Source organism: Centroberyx gerrardi, chromosome 10 (assembly GCF_048128805.1).
Source record: "Centroberyx gerrardi isolate f3 chromosome 10, fCenGer3.hap1.cur.20231027, whole genome shotgun sequence".
Taxonomy (NCBI): Eukaryota; Metazoa; Chordata; class Actinopteri; order Beryciformes; family Berycidae; genus Centroberyx; species Centroberyx gerrardi.
In genome coordinates this window covers 30793402-30810228 of record NC_136006.1, presented here as the reverse complement: position 1 = coordinate 30810228, position 16827 = coordinate 30793402, and the positions used below count along the sequence as shown (strand labels likewise).

Sequence of the window (16827 nt, the reverse complement as noted above, 5' to 3'; positions counted from 1 at the left end):
AAAAAAACAGAAATACCAAAAAATATTCATGGCTTGGCTACCCCAGGTCCAAAGGGGTAGTCGCTCGCTTTATCAATTATCTGAAAGTTTACACACAATACATAGACTGTTCTATTCCTGTGTTCATTGGCTTAAAGTCCCTACCCGTTTAAAAAGGCAAATATATTATAAAAAAAGGGTTTCCTGTTTTATATTTGCAGTTTGATTTTTTTTTTTTAAGGATGCATATATTTGTTATTTCAATGTGAATTTAAATAAATAGGATCCTATGAAGACGATGGCTAGATTTCTTCACCGTTTTTTTGGAAAAAAGTCTACATCAAATGAAAAGCAAAACAAAGTTATTAAAAATCCGCCCCCCCCCTCCCCTCCCCCCGAAAGACAAATTCCTGTTACACCAAACAAAGTGACAGAAAATACTTGTCCGAATGGAAAAAATGCCACTAATCTAATTACAAAAAGTCAATATCTATTCAATTTGTGAAACCAAATCATATCAGGCTCATTTTTCCGTCTTTGGGGAAAAAAAGCGCGCAACCAAATATGCTAGCGAGACAAAATTTCCCGTCTTCTGCAGACATATTTTGACGATTTGTTTCTGTGAAATACAAAATGTAAACATCGCAAAATAAATAGTGAAACAGAGTGACGCAGGACCCATGCTCATGCTCATGATCCCAACACTGTTGCATTTGTGTGTGTACAATTTAATTTGCATTTTTCAAGTGCAAAAGCATGATGACAAATTTGCTTGGATTCAAGTAACAGAAAAAAAAACAAACATATACTAATGATACAAATATACTATCTTACAAGGTAGTGATATTCCCAATTTACAAAATGTACATTTATAATATCGACAAATTGGTTAAAATATTTTTGATATGCTCGATTCTGTATAGGTCCTTGTATTATGTCCCCTCAGTGGCGGGGGGGCTGGGGCTTGCATTCTTCCTCTGGGAGGTCACCGCTTGTCACATTCACCGGTCTGATCAGAGACTGGGGGGGTGTTTGAGGATAGGGGGAGGGAGAGAGAGAGAGAGGGAGGGAGAGGGAGAGAGAGCGAGAGAGCGAGAGAGAGAGAGAGAGAGAGAGGGGGGAGACGCTATGTAACCTCCATTGCCAGTGTGGTCTCTGATATTCCATTCAAAAGTCTCTCTGGCTCATGATTCTCCCTGTAAGCGACAGACAAGGGAATCAAGCTTTGTTCTTTGTTTTGATTCTCTGTACACAACATTCAGTGAATATCAAGTTGCTTTGGAAACGAAGCAAGTAAATGAGTTACACCAATATCCACAGGTAGAGAGGTATTAAAGCCAAAAACAGCCTGGCATCATCAAGGCTAATAGATGAGAGAAAAATGGGGCTTGGATCATGGAAGGAAACTTCCATGATCAACACTTTTTAAATGTTACCTCTCTTGTTCTGTCAATTTATGAAGTTATCTTGTTTGGATTATTGGCTTTCTTTTTCACTACCCTGAACTGCTTTCAACCCACATCTGTAAAGCACTATGGATTACGTTGCTGATGTGCGATATAAATTCGACTTGATGAATGCATACCTGGCCAGGCTGCCGATGGCGCTGGCGGGCGTGACCTTGGGCACGCGGTCCAGGGTGGTGGCCACGGTGGCCAGCTTTAAGGCAGACGGCGAGGGGGCGGAGGGCCGGGCGCTGTGGTGGTGGTGGGCGGGAGAGACGGCGCTCACGTGGCTCCTGTGGTTGGGGAGGGACTGCGGCGAGGGGGAGGAGGAAGAGTGGGCGGGGAGCAGTGGGCCTCCGGCGCCCGAAGATGACACCCGCCCCGAGACCCCCGACCCGCTGTGAGATATGCTGGTGGAGTGGGGAGGTCTGGAGGTCCCTGTGGAGCACAATTGTATATGAGTATGTAACTACTAGGGATGTGTCCCATTAGTACACTATGAAGTAAGAAAAGACAAAGGCATATTCTACACCAACGTTGTCACGGTAACCCAAATTTTGATACTACTTCGATACCACTGGGAAAAACTGAATTCAATATTGAAGATATGAACATTCAATATTTTAACCAAATGTGTTCTGCAAGCTGAAATTCCATTTAAACGTCAACTCCAGAGGCTCTATATGTGTGGATTGGAAGACTTAAAAGAAGGATTGGAACAGACAGAGCCTGTCTGGCTGCTGACAGTAGACTGCAGCAGTCAGAGTCAAACAGCTGAAAACATGGCAGCAGTGTCAAACAGTCCACCACATTTTGAACTGGATCACAAAGACAGACACCAGCATACATCAAAACCCCTATGGAAAAGTTGCTACAAAGCTGTCCAGGTCAATGTGGAAGTATTTCAGCAAAACATTTCTTGGTTCTTTGAAATTCATGTTGAAGCTATGATGCTTTCATATAAAATAAAGCACAGAAGTTGTTCTATGACACGGTTTGATGGTGTTTATTGCTTGCCGTGGTATTGCAGTATCACATTTTTAGATATTAAACTTAGTATTGGTATTCAAAAACCTGATTTATCACAGCATAGTGAAATCTGATTCAATGGCATTGTTTATGAAATCAAAGGAAGAGATCTCAGCCACTTATAAATCCCTTTTGGGAACAAATGAAGTGATGAATTAATACAAACGTATGTGTCTGTTCCTGTCCTCTTAGCCATGGAAATATGAATTACATTGGATTTAAAGAGTTAAACAATGCCTTAACTATAGTGTCTATAAAAGCATAAAATTGGAATAGAAGGGGTTTGAGTTAGCCGCGATCACAAACACTAACAATTAACTCCTCTACAGCAAAACCCTGCATTAGACCTGTGATGTGATGACAGGTTGAGAAGCTGACCTGAAGGATGGAGGACACCGTTGACGCTGCTCTTGTGGGGTTTGTTCTCGTTGTTGACATGGCCCAGTGGCGGTGCGCTGATCACAGCAGAGGCTGCAAAGTGGGCGCTGGCAGAGTCCAGAGTCTTCGACACGCACTCACTGTAGCTGGCAATCTAAAAACACAACACAAGGTTACATATTCGTTATTATTTTGATGCATCTAAAATCGCAGCCCTAAGAATTTAAATTGAATTGACTCATAAGGACCCTGCAGATTCTACCCCTATCAGCTAGTAGGAGGCGGAGTGTGCATGTGTATGTTGTTAAGTGTCTACCTGTGTGTTGTGGCGTTCCAGCAGTGAGGATGGCTTAGCGGACGGAGCGGCTGTCTGCTGCTGCAGTTGTGCCAGCTGCTGTTTCTGCATCTGGGCGAGCTGCTGCTGATGGGTCTGGTACTGCTCCTCTGTGATGCCCCCTGATGGCACAGACAAAAAGTGTTAGATCTACAGTTCATAAAGACTTGGTGTGTGTGTTCATGATGTGAGCGACACAATCGTCAAGTTCAACAGAAGTCCATTCATTTCCCATGGAGATGAGCGACCACGGAAATTTGATGTGTGGATTGTCAACACTCTCTTCGGATGAAAAAACTCGGCCACAGCTGAACTTTTTGCAGTCATCAGCCGTCAACAGCCAATCAGATTGCCAGTTCTCTACAACTTTTATTAGCAGACTACAGGAACAAACAGTCTGAAAAATTATGCTTGGAGAAGGGCTGCGTTGGTTTGTATGCCAAAAATGAACATCTCCGCCCTTTAGTTTGTAGTCCTAAATGGGCTATATGGATGCCAAAAATAAAGGCATCCACAAGATATACTACGTTTGTTCCAGGGGTTAAAATACATCCATCAGCATCAGCTTTGTGCCTTTTGATCTTCAGTTACAATATTGATTTGAATATTGATTTTTGCTAATGAAATGCTAATCAATGGTGAAAACAAACTACAATAGCAGTGAGGCGCAACTTCCTTTACTTCGTTTATACGTTTTTTGTTGCCAGATCTTAATCTCCTGACTGTTATACATGCAAATTATTAACATTTTCATAGCGCTGCACTGAATGGTTATTAATACGTTATTGTTCCTATATATTTGGCGTTATTGTTCCTATATATTTGGCGTATTACAGCTAGCAAATGGCTGTTGTAGTGCTCTTTCCCAAATGATTAGCATTTCGCTAGCAACAATCAATATAAAAAGTAATTGAAGGACGAAAATTCACAAAGGTGATGTTAGTTGATGTATTTAATTTCATGGAACAAAACATAGTATAGCTAGTAAGCCTCTGTGTAGCACATAAGTTTATTTTTCGCGTTTGTTGCAAATCCCATTCATATATTCCACTGGAAAGTAATTTTTCTGTTAAACCTGCAGTAGGTAACTTTTATGGATTAACATTTATTTAGAGGTAATAAACATAAATCTCCATGTTTGGTGGCCAACAACGAGCAGCATAATGTGTCAGAATCTCAGAAGCTAATTAGCACTTGCTAGCTAGCGCTGTTAACTCGTCAAAACAGAAAGGCAATACCAAAGCAGTGACAAATACATGATTTGCCTGTTCAAAACGTCATAGCTACATCAGAGCACCACATAGATGCAATCAGAGCCTCTGGCTCCACCCCAAATGAGTCAGAATAGTATGACCCATCAACCAAGTTGCTTGCAGTGTGAAAGTGAGATCAGCGCCAGTACACATGGTCGCCAGTAAAATCACTTTGATTTCCTATGGAGAGGGGAGTGGTTCCAATCTCAGAGGCAGCAGTACTATTTAAAATTTCAACCAAGTCGCTATGCTCCATGTTAAAAATTATTTGAACCGTGACACAGTTTGCAGCTGACCTTTTCAATACGGTTCCAATTAGCTACCACAACCTCAATAGAAAGAAAGAACAAGAATAAGAGTCTGAATTTTGTGGAAGCGTCCCTGCCAGGAACCAAACTCAGGTCTTCCGACTGAAACTCTGCAATCTAAGTCCCTGCGGCACACTTTCACCCACGTGACCAAAAGTGGTGAACAGAGCGAGCAACTGAACGACCGACATTGCGATCCACAGAGCCCCTGCTGCCCTGCTTTGACCAGGTTTATAAATTAAGGCTGTTGCTGTCCCCACCATCACCTAATGTTTTATATTCTCAGACTTTCTGCATGAGAAATGAGCAACCTTTTATTTTTACCAGGATTTTGCAGGTTACGTCCAAATGCAGGTAAAATAAGTTTGATTTAATGGGTTTTTACTTCAGGCCTCAAAGGCAATAAAAACTCATTTGAAAGCGTGTAGCCTACTTTTAAAGCAGTTGCACACTCCAATGGGATGCCAATATGCAGAGCAAAAATGCTTACATTTGAATCAAAAGAATATCAGAAGAAGCCTCGCTGACATCTGCTCATAGCCCTGCAGCCTTCAGTATGGTGTGAAAGCATACCGAGTTTCCATACATTGCTGGAGTGTGAAGCATCGCAAGTAGGTCTGGGACATCGCTTACTGTTATAACTTTGTATGGACACAACAGTGTTTTGACACAGAAACTGAATAAACTTCCTAAAGTGCAGTCCCTGAAAACTGCTGAAAGCAGTTCCTGCTTCAGTGGTAGCCGTTCCACCTCTGTGCACAAATCATGTCTGGCTAGGAACCGTAAAACACCAAACACCGACACTTCTGAGAACAGTGTCTGCATAAAAATGTCAGGATGGTGTGTGACCAGGGGTGGCTGACTGAGGGGGACAGGAAAGCCACAGACAAACAACTGACCTCATTTGACATTTTGTTTCCAGCCAAGGCAACAAAATGTGCTCTGGCAATAACAATATCTCATTATCTATGAGCCAACATAGAAAGCAGGAAAGCAGCGTGTTCTCTAATGTGCGAGATGAAACACTTCCATTTGACCACTTTACAGCGCTTTAACCAAGAGAGGTTAGAGGTTATAATGGACAACAAATCTCCACATTCCTGAATCTGCACTGTGTATTCTGTGCAGCTAACAAATTTGGCATTCCATGTCATACAGCACTTGAGGTCCACATTTTGCAAGAAACAGGAAATAGTGGGTGTCCAACTTCATTTTCTCAGAGTATCCACCTCGAGCCCAGCATTTCACTTATTAATCACAACAACAACAAATTGGGCAAATCCTGTCATAATATAAGGAATACTTAAAATTGTGAAAGCAATGGCAAACATCTTTCATCTTTCACAAACTTATGTGTCTGTCCTGGTCCTCTTAGCAATGGAAATATGAATGAAATTGGATTTAAAAAGTAAGTTAGCCGCACTGACAAAGCCAGATGGGCCATACTAAAGCACCTTGTAAGCCTCTTTTTGAGCCTGGAAAACACCTGGCTGAAAACTACCTAATGCAATGCATGTGTGAAGCAATCTGTACAATACATTCTGCTATATTCCTGGAAAGTGACCCATTTATTAAATGTCCTGATATTCCCTGACTTTCCCAGAAAATATATCAAATCCCCAGACTTTCCCTGTTTGGAATGCACCTTAAAAATGTATAATATTCCAGGAATTCCATGACCTGTGGGAACCCTGTACATGATAACCCACCTGGTCCGTTGTTCTTGGTGTTCAGCGTCAGACCGCCAGTCACCCTGCCGTCCAGCGAGGGTCTTCCCGTCCTGCAGTCCCCATTGCCCTGGTCCTGAACAGGCCTTGGCCTGAAGCAGCGCCACCTAAGGGCCTGGATGTTGCTCAGGATCTCGGCCAGAGAGGAGGCGGCGGCGGCGCTCGCAGCCGAGCTCGGGGAGGCTCTCTGGGCGAGCAGGGGGGTGTCATGGAGGTCGGGGGCTCCGGTCCTGGAGACGGGGGGCGTTAAAACGTCTGGGTCCAGCTGCTTCAGCACCACATCCAGGCCAGACGACGCCCGGTCCAGGACGACCCTGATGGAGGGGTATGAGGGAGAAAGAAAGAAAATGTTTCAGAGGTAGCTTTATATGAAAATAAAAGTGTTTAAAGCTTTAGTATCACCACTGTGTATTTATTCAGCACTCCTGATAGCAGAGCAAAAAGAGGGTGTTGGAGGTGAGAGTAGAGTAGTTCACCTGCCGCCTCGGCCCATCCTGCGACGGCTGAGTCCCACCCAGCGCCGGGGCAGCGACAGAGCGGTGAGGGAGTGTCGGTGGCGTAGGGCGTCCATCCCTGCCAGCTCCGGGTGCTCCCATAGGACTCCCCCGTTCTGGTCCGTGTGGGGCTGCAGGTCACAGAGAGGCATCAGTTAGACACACACCGTGACCAGGGACAAGATCAGCAAAGACAGTGGCTGTGGTTCCATGCGATTATGGATCGAATGTCAAGTTTTGAAATGTCACAAAAAATTAAATATGAATTAGGTAGGAATTTCAGTGATACAAAGATTCTATATGCTTTTATTTAATCTTGCCTTGATTATTGCAATGCCCAGTTTACATGCCTTAACTAAAAAGATGTAGAACGCCTCCAATGTGTTCAAAACCCTGCAGCAAGGCTTTTAACTAGAACCAAGAGATCTCTCCCATTGTAGCATCTCTTCACTGGTTGCCTGTCCAGTTTAGAATTGATTTTACTGATTGTTTTTCAGGCTTTGCATGGCCTGGCCTATAGTTATCTTTTCAAACTTTTGATCCCTTATGGACCGACTTGCCTGAGGAGCACAGGCTGGCAAAGTCAGCATCAATAAAAATCACTTCTTAAAACTCACTGTTATCGTAGCTTATCGTTATCTTTGGCTTTTTTTTTTTGCTTTGTCCGTTTATTTATTCCGTTTGTTTTATCCCTATTTCTGTGTGTATTTATTTTACCTTATTTTACTTTATTACCATTTTAGCTCATTGATCTCCGTTTTATTGATCTGTCCTTTGTCAGTCATTTATCTCTTGATTATGAAGCACTTGGAAACTTGGTTTTGAAAAGTGTTATATAAATAAAGATGATTACGATTATTATTATTATTATTATTATTATCATTATTATTATTATTACAGACATGGTGAGGCTTGCATGTCCTTCAACCATCATGGTGTCATCTTCCTTTAAGAAAATTTAGTATGAGCAGTACGCTCCATTGGGGAAGAGTAAATAGGTCTTCCATGCTACATGATTCATTTTATCATTTTCCGAGATGTTTCCATGAGCGGAAATCTAGTATTTCCAGTTATTCCCTGACTTTTTCTGTTGTACATTTATGTGCAGAAGCATAACACAAAACACAGGACCAGGCTGGACCTGATGAGCTCCAGTTGGGTTGAGCTCCATTTCTCACTCAACTGCTTAGGTTGGGGTAAGGCGTGGGTTCAAAAATAATGTTGAATAACAAACATTAGCAACTCATAATTAGAAAATTATTCATTTTTGGCAGCTTCGGTTGAGTTTGGGCTTACAACTCCCCTCGGGCTGAGTTCGTGTTTGGAAAGAAATCAGGTTGAATCGAGCACAGCTCAAATTTTCATGCCCTGTCAAAATCAATTCAATCAAATGAAGACACTTACAGAGAGATACTGACACCCAGCTTTCCTTCTGAAGGCAAATACTCCATCGGGATCATTCTCCTCATCTGGTTCTGATGGGGGAGACTGCAGGAAGACACAGAGACAACTTTATAAGTTCACATAAGAATCCATAAAGTAAGCTACTTGTGACTGATCCAAGACCTATTCCTTATATACGTAACATATGTAACAATGCATTCAGAGGACTGCAACCAAAGTCAAAGCAAATCTGATTCCAGTCCCTGTAACTTTAGCTAAGAATGATGAACTTCTGTCTGGACTGGGTGAACATCTGGGCTCTTTACCGCAATTTACCTTCCCTGGTGTTCATACCAGGTAAGCACACATGAAGAACTAGCTGAATATGAGCATCAATCTAGACTTCAGTTTATTATGCTAGGCTTTCCCAGACTACTGGAATGAAAACTCCTGATGATGTTAGAGATACTGACCAGTGGTGGTGGATACTCCTCCTCTCCGGAGCTGTGGAAGTCGTACTGTTTGATGTCTGCCTTGTTGACGGTGTACTGGCTGGGGGGCCGGCCGGGCCGGCGCAGGGGGTACAACTTGTCCCTTTTGGTGTACTTCTTCTTTGGCCTGACAAAATTGAAGGGAAGCTCGTCCTTCACGGAGACCTGGTGCAGTAGACCCGTCTTGTGCGTCTGGAGGAGAGAGAGAGATTAGCGGCCACTGAAATGGATGAGCGGGAATGACGAGAATGCTTCAGCGTCAAGAACAGACATCTGACTAAACTTGAAGTCGCTAAAGGCTGATATGAGGCCGGTACCTTGATTTTGATCTCAGCTTTGTGGCGGTTCCCGTTGGTGAGGGTGACTGGAGCGGTGTACACAGGCTTCTCAGCCAGAGGGATGGTCACCTCACTGAGAATGTCCCCAGTGAAGTCACCCATCTGATACCTGTAGTAACAAACACACAGTACATGGGGAATTAAAAAGGTAGTCACTTCATTTTCTCTTGTGAAGCCTGATAGTTTTAAGGGGGATATTTTAACTTTGCAATTGGGTCTAATTTTTCTTCATCAGACGCTCTTTACATTGTAGATTTGCCCTTTAAGCATCACTAAAAATGGCTTAATAGCATCCCTCATGCAAACAAGCTAGGTTGACGCTAGCTACCCTTTGGTTTAACTGAAAAATGCTGACAACGCTAACATTTTTCTGTAAATTAAAATGCCATTGCATACATTTTTTCCACAACAATATGGAAAGTTAAGGTAAAGAAAAATAACACTGAACTTCAGACTGTCAAGGCATCCGTTTAACGTACAGCAGCATGTGGAGCACAGGCTGAGACGACTAACCGAGTGAAAACAGCAATAAATCTGACTGTGTGACACCTGGGCCCATATGAATAATGCTAAATGAATAGTGCTCAAGTGATGACTGAAATGTCTGATATTAACTGTTTGGCTCACTTGCCAAAGGCTGGTAAATGTTTTTTTTTTTTTTTTACCTGACTTAAAACAATTACCTAACTTCAATAGTTTGGAAGAAGGTTGAGATGTAACTGCAGAGGCTAACTCACTGTGTGTTTGGTGGTCCTACCAAGGGGGTAGGGGAGTAGAAAATGACTGAATTTTCATTTTGAAAATCTGATTACTTTAAAATGATTATCTAATTTCAGAGCACACAAAGTCATGACATTTGTTCCAAAAACTGAAATGGGAATTGGGTGGTAGAAGAGAACATTGTCTTGCAAGGAGAAAGAGGACGCAGCTCAGAGAAAGCCAGTCACATCATGTGCCACACTGCACAGTATCTGCAAGGCACGCAACGTTCCGCTTCCACCATGACGGTGGTGATGATAATGAGGGGGCTACCTATCCCACTGGCGGTACCGTCCGGTCACCATTCTGGGAGTGCTTCACAAAGCTCATGTAAGGTGGGCCATAGCTCTACATGGAATCCACCCCCCCAGGCTTTAAAAGGGGCCCTCACCTTTTCTCCACCACCTCCAGGGTGAGGTGCAGCAGCTCTCGCTTGGACTTCTCTCTCCTCTTGATCATCTCCAGGATGGTGACCGTCCGGCTGAACTCCCTCCTCAGCTTCAGCATCTTCTCATAAGACGCTTCGTCGTTCTTACGGTTCTGAGTGAGAGAGGGACATGATGAAAAATTCTAGAAATAACCGCCTCGCGGTTGTATGCCTCCGCCAATAAACTTTTTTGTTTTATCATTGCAAGGAAAGTCTTTATTTATTGAACATATATAATTAATGTGATTATTAGGTCAACTTAAAGGATTTTGGTGTCTGCAAAAGTAAGTGACAGCACTTCCACCGTTTTTGTAGAATGACCAAAGATCGTTTTCTCAGCTACAGTGGTAAGCAAAACATTATGATGTCACAGTGAAGTTGACCTTTGAACTTTTGGATATAAAATGTCATCACTTCATCATTTTATCCTATTAGACATTTGTGTGAAATTTTGTCTTAATTAGCGTATGAATTCTTGAGTTATGGCCAAAGACGTCTTTTGTGAGGTCACAGTGACCTTGACCTTTGACCACCAAATTCTAATCAGTTCATCCTTGAGTCCAAGTGGACGTTTGTGCCAAATTCCCTCAAGGCGTTCCTGAGATACCGCACTCACGAGAATGGGACGGACGGACGGACGGACAACCCGAAAACATAATGCCTCCGGCCACGGCTGTCGCCGGCGCGGAGGCATAAAAAACCCAAATATACAATAAATATTTGAGCTTAGGATTCTCTATATGGCCTACGAGTAAACATGGCATTAGACAAAATTAAAATGGTGCACGATTCTTAATTAGGATCCCCATTAGCTGACACTTCAGCGACTGCTTGTCTTCCTGGGGTTCAATTAATGGTAGTGATAATAATCAATTAGATAAATATAATAAACTATTTTGTTGACGGGGAAATAAGTAATGTCTAATGACTGCCTCACAGCACAAAATGGCCATAATATAATGTATCTGTGGGGGGTCGATAGGGATGTTGATCAATACCAATGACTCAACGATTTCTTGGCCAGCTAGTGAGATTTCTGGCTTTCAAAACTCATTTTCCGGCCCATAGTTTATTATTTTGGAACAAAAACTCCCCACCCACTGGAGCTTCAAGATTTGTCCTATATGATCACAAACCTCAAAAATTAGTTTTCAGGTGATGATCTTCTCCAGGTTTTAAAAAATATAAATTGAATACTGCAAGGACATGGGCTTTTAAAGGAGACAATTCAGCCACATTCACCTTCCGGGTCTGCATTTTCTCCGTTCGCCGTCTGAAGGCCACGTAGGCGTCGTTGTTGGTGGAGCCGTCCCGCTTCTCCTGTTTGATCTGCGGGATGAGCGAAGGCCCCCTGCAGTTCTTCCTCTTCCTCACCCAGTAGTCGTACACCGACTTCAGGAGGTAGTCGTCCTCGTTCAGAAGCAGCTTGGCCTCTGGCAGAGACACCAGCTGCAGACGCGGAGGGGAGAGAGTCAGAGAGGAGGCTGGTGCACAGCAGGTAAGAACAGCAGGGTTCCCACACTCACTCGGACATCAAATTCAATGATCTTTCGACAACTTTCAAGGACAATTGGCATGTTTGGGGGTAAGGCATGACAGTCAAAATTAGACATTATAGCGGTCTCATTTTTTACTCATGACCTTGTCAAGTCGAGAAATCATGGTGAAATCATTCATTGTAAAATGGCTTCAACATCAATGCAAACCTCCATCACAGGGTTTTTGCTCAGGATGTGAAGTGTTGATCCTAGCACAGAGAGAAGGCTAGAGAGCTGAGCCATATTGATGAATTTGGGTACTATATTATAATTTTATTTCACAAAAACAAATCAAGTACATTCAAGGCCATCCATTAATTTTCAAAAACCTTTAAGCCTTTATTTCATTTGTCTCAAATGCACAGATTTTCCAAGGCCGTGGGAACCCTGCAATATGGACCTACCTTTCTATAAAAAAATGCAACATTATGTACTCCTTATCCAATACACGTATACACTCCAAACAAAGTTATAGAACTCATTTAGAATCACACACTTCTATCTGCAATTTCTTTCCAGCTGTAAACTTCATCTGAATGCACGGTGTAAAGTACAGAACAGATTTCCACAGATTTCCAAATCCTCAAATTCTTGGGCTTGTCCTGCACTGCAACATGTACAGTGTATTGAACTGAAGAGATTTTTTATAAAACAGGGAATAATGTATATATGCCAGACAGGGGATGAATCAAGGCAATACAAAAGAAAGTGCAAGACGCGATGGGCAGAAAAGTAGGAAAAGGTGAAAACTCCGACAGAACTAAATGAAAGAGACGTGCTGAAAAACTGAAACACCATCCAAAACAAATTCACATCCCAGCCCAAAAAATGGGGACCCAGAATTCCTAGCAGTACCCCTATGCCATGGAGAAGAGACTCAAGATTTGCAATCCAAGCTTTAGCACTACTTAGAGAGGAGACCAGACACTGAATTACAGTTATGATTTGAGCGACATCAGTCACAATTCAATATACTGCGTACCTGGTTTGCGCTGGCCTTTTCCAACCTGTCCACCATTATCTCAAACTGTAAAGGTTTGATCTCCATTTTGCGGTTGAGCCTGTTGAGCAGCGTCTCGTCCTCCGAGTCCATGTCGTAGTCCGGCTGCTCATTATCCAGACCGAGGGCTGCAGGAGGAGAACACACTGATGTTAGCTTGGAGATGGGAAACAACGGGACATATATCCTCCCAGCCATGGTTCATGTTGTGTTTTTTTGTGGCTCTTAAGTTGGTCTACTGTATGTTGCTGGTTACGTTAGGTAACCATCATTTGGAGGTCCTTCTCCATTCTAAAAATGTAACTGGCTGGGAAAACAGTGTGTAACAGTGGCTGGTTAACTTTGGGACTTGCTGGTTTAAAAAAAAAAAAAAGACCATAAATAAATAAAACATACACACCCACCAGTATTGGAGAGATGCTGACCATCACAAACTAAAAAACTATCTTGAAAAAAGATTGCCGCACACTTCTAGCTTCTATGCATCAATAATTTACTTAAGCCAACGTTTCAACATATGTCTTCATTAGGGCAAAAATGATAAATTACTGATGTATCAAAGCCATGAGTGTGCGGCAACCTTTTTTCAAGGTAGTTGTTTCGTCTGCGATGGTCAGCAAGATAATTTGGGGATTTACCAGACACTTTGTCCTGTGAGCAAAAACATTTCCTGCTCTGATATTAATATTGTCGTCATTTTATGTACAGGGTAACAATTCAGGGAAGGGTCTTTCTCTCATCCCAAACACTACCGGCCTGCCTGCAACTACACTGTATCTCTGCCTCTGTGTAACAAATGCCTAATGTGTTTTGTCAAGTCTGATTACTGAATGCCATGTGGGGCTACCACCATGTATGTTTATAGGTTTTAGGGCTGCACAATTTATCATATCTTGATTTTAGCTTCCAATATTAATGATTGCACAATTCGGTGATATTGAGAATGTTTGAATACAGCCTACTGCATCAAATCCATCACTTCCATTAACATTGCGCAGCTATTCTCAGTAAGCACTGTGTTCAATCATAGCTATTGAGTGTAAGATATACAACCTAGCTGTGTCCGAAATGAACTTTTTGGCTTATCTGCCAAGGTAAACTAAAAGATTACCTGCAAATATATCAGATTTCACATTTTGATATTAATCCTCTAGTAATGTTAGTCTAGTTGACCATCCGGACAGCAGAGAAACATAGGTTTAGATGTGACCATTTCCCCCCCGACCACACAAACGTCTACACTGGGAACATTGTACAGTGCTTCTTACATCCACAAGACAGCAAAATCACAGCAACAACCCCAAGGTAAAGCACATGTCTATACATCAAAGTGTGAATAAGAACCACAGCAAGATTGAAAACAGTGTCATGTTAAGAGACTTCCAAGCTTCTGTTGCACAAAGTTAATACGACACTGATTCAGAAGGGTCAATGTTGATTTAAGATGCAAATAAATAATGTTCTCCAAGGTTTCCAGATGATTTGTGAATAATAATTGTAACCGTTACACCCAGCAAAATAATTGAGATGATCATTTTAGTATGTTTTTGCAGGATTCAACCCCACCCTCCTCCATTGTTAGGTTTTGTGAAGCCAGTTATCACAAGGATAATCTATTGAACTTGCTTCGTGACACAGGGCACAGGACAGACAGCTGTGAAAGAAACATAGTACTACTCACGCTGTATGTGGATGAGCTGTTTGGGCACCTTGAGCTCTCCTTTGTACAGGCGGTCGTAGTAGGTGATGTTGCTCTCGGCCTCGGGCACCGGGATGACCATGTTCTCCTTCTTCTCCCTGAACACCTGCTGGGCTGAGATGGCCCTCTGGAGATGGTGCTCCTGAGGAGGGCAGCCAACACGGTGTTAGTCTGCTTACAAGTGCAGAACTACTACAGCAACAGACTCTCACACACACACCATCACATGCACATAACCCGAAAACAAACATCCTGTATTGATGAAGCCTATATTCACATACTTAATTACCTTATTTGGTGTCAGCTGCATGATGAAACTTTTTGCAGCAACAAACTATGCATATCCAAGCAGCTACAAGTGCTTGCATAGGTATTAACTTTACAAATGCAAAGTTCAAGTTAATTGTACATGTATGTTTGGGGGCTGCATTTGCACCAGGAGCCAAAGTAGCCCAGTCACTCCCCAAAAATACCTCTGTAAATTAGCTATTGCTATGCTACACTTGAGCTGATGTGTAAACTGTAAATGTACACCCATGGAATCGTGTGATTACACATTACAGTCTGCACAGGCCAGTGTACACATTAACAGCTTCCAATTAGGTAAGCTAATAGGAAAATTAACGCTAAGTGTTAGCAGGCTGAACAGGGCATGAAACTTTTTAAGTCAACTGACCACAGTGACAAGTGGATGCAGAATTAGACTTGCCGAGTTCATTTATTGGCTACCAAAGTAGTTTTAAGAACAGAAATGATTGTTTTAGCATACGTTGGTTGCCTGCCAAAGTGCCTCGTAGAGTGACACATTCATGAGCATTAGCCATAATTTACTAGCGATTGGCTGGTAGCTAGTCCTATAGGTGAGGCGGCAAGGCGAAGCACGCCTGCTGCATCCGCCTGCGTCGCCAGTCGCCAAGAGAACTACGCAGAAACGTTTACGTCACAGCCACAAAATGCGCCGAAACCTCAGTGGCGCTACGCAAACGGCGTACAACGGACGTAGTATGTACGTCAATGCCGTAAATTCGGAGGGCCCGATAATTCCCCGTACACAGCATACGCACAAGAACTTGCGTAAACCGATCATGAATACCATTGTTCCACATAGCACACGGGTGATCCCCAAAAGAGTATCTTTTATTTAAAACATAACCATACCAATTCTTCCTCTTTTTCCATCCCTGTTGGCATCTGCGGGACTGCCCGGTTGATAGAGACGCAGTCGTTCAGGTCTGGAAGGTCTCTGTTGCGGTAAATCGGGAGAGGTTTGGCGGCGTCTAGCGCTCGCGCCCGGAACGATAATTTACTCATTGTTTGCGCCTAGCGTAGTCACCGAGAATACGAAGGAAACATGAATCCCGCCAGAAAACGATCAAAATATCGATGTAAATCCACACGGGACGCGACTGTTTCCGCTAAAGTAGAATTCATTTGTTTCCGCTCGTCCGAAAACCCGTGCGAAAAGCCATTTGTGTTCGAGTTTAACTTGACGTGACAGCTGTTTTTCTCGGCTCCTCTGCTCTCTGCGCCATGAAAAACATGGCGGACATGTCCACACAGCGGCGGAGCAATCCCGTCAGCCAGTGCGACACGTCTGAAAAACACGGGCCGTGGCGGTGCGTGCGCAGCTCATGCAACATGTATGAAGAAACAGCCCACACTGGTGGCAGTCATGATACTGCTTTGAAGATCTTAGAGAATAAAAACTTAAGTTGCGTTCACCATTTAAATTAGGATCAGCTTGATATCAAAGGTTGTTCACTTAACCTTGACCTGTTTATCAACCTTCTAAAATAACTAAGCAGATTTCTTGAATAAACATGGTCTAACATGGAACTTAAATCCCAAACTGCAAGAGTAGAGAAATAATTAGCTGTTTTAATACCTTTGTCTCAGTACAGTTTGGAGGGCCACTGAAAGTATTCCCAGGGCCCGGGCCATCATTTTATCACATGAAACCTAATTATGTAAAAACCACTGCCCCAATATTGATCATTTTGTATGGGACTGAAATTTGTACACACCTTCATCACACACACACACACACACACACACACACACATACACACCACCTCTCGGCCCCAAGCAAGGGCCCAGGAAAATTTGATCTTAGGTTACGCTCATATTGCAACTGAAAATGTCCCAATTGTAGTTTTTTTCCAGCCTGTGTGACACAGATCTGAAGTTTTTAGTGCAATGTGAGCAGAAAGAAACACATGGAGTCTGGCCTTCTCATTTCTGATTT

At 42.8% G+C, this 16827-nt stretch overlaps 1 protein-coding gene across 2 annotated transcripts; it reads right to left on the bottom strand.

Moving 5' to 3' along the window:
* Positions 1-200: 200 nt before the first annotated feature.
* On the bottom strand, positions 201-16122 carry epc2 (enhancer of polycomb 2). 2 transcript variants are annotated; one of them, XM_071898919.2, is made up of 14 exons: positions 15741-16122; positions 14565-14724; positions 12866-13011; positions 11588-11794; positions 10310-10458; positions 9139-9268; positions 8804-9013; positions 8352-8435; positions 6930-7078; positions 6436-6767; positions 3148-3287; positions 2832-2985; positions 1565-1862; positions 201-1175 (listed from the first exon to the last, which is right to left on the bottom strand). In XM_071898919.2, exons 1-14 carry the CDS (start codon positions 15891-15893, stop codon positions 1106-1108), a joined length of 2382 nt encoding a protein of 793 aa, XP_071755020.1. In that variant the 5' UTR covers positions 15894-16122; the 3' UTR covers positions 201-1105. The 2 variants fall into 2 exon arrangements, with proteins under 2 accessions (XP_071755020.1, XP_078142354.1); XM_078286228.1 differs by having other exon boundaries at positions 201-999.
* Between the last annotated feature and the right edge of the window lie 705 nt (positions 16123-16827).

Excerpts from the sequence above, each read along its gene's own strand:
- epc2 (XM_071898919.2), bottom strand. The coding sequence starts at position 15,893 with ATGAGTAAATTATCGTTCCGGGCGCGAGCGCTAGACGCCGCCAAACCT. Across the intron at positions 10,459-11,587 it reads AGAAAATGCAGACCCGGAAG|AACCGTAAGAACGACGAAGC; the intron begins GTGAATGTGGCT and ends TCTCTCACTCAG. Across the intron at positions 2,986-3,147 it reads TGGAACGCCACAACACACAG|ATTGCCAGCTACAGTGAGTG; the intron begins GTAGACACTTAA and ends TTGTGTTTTTAG.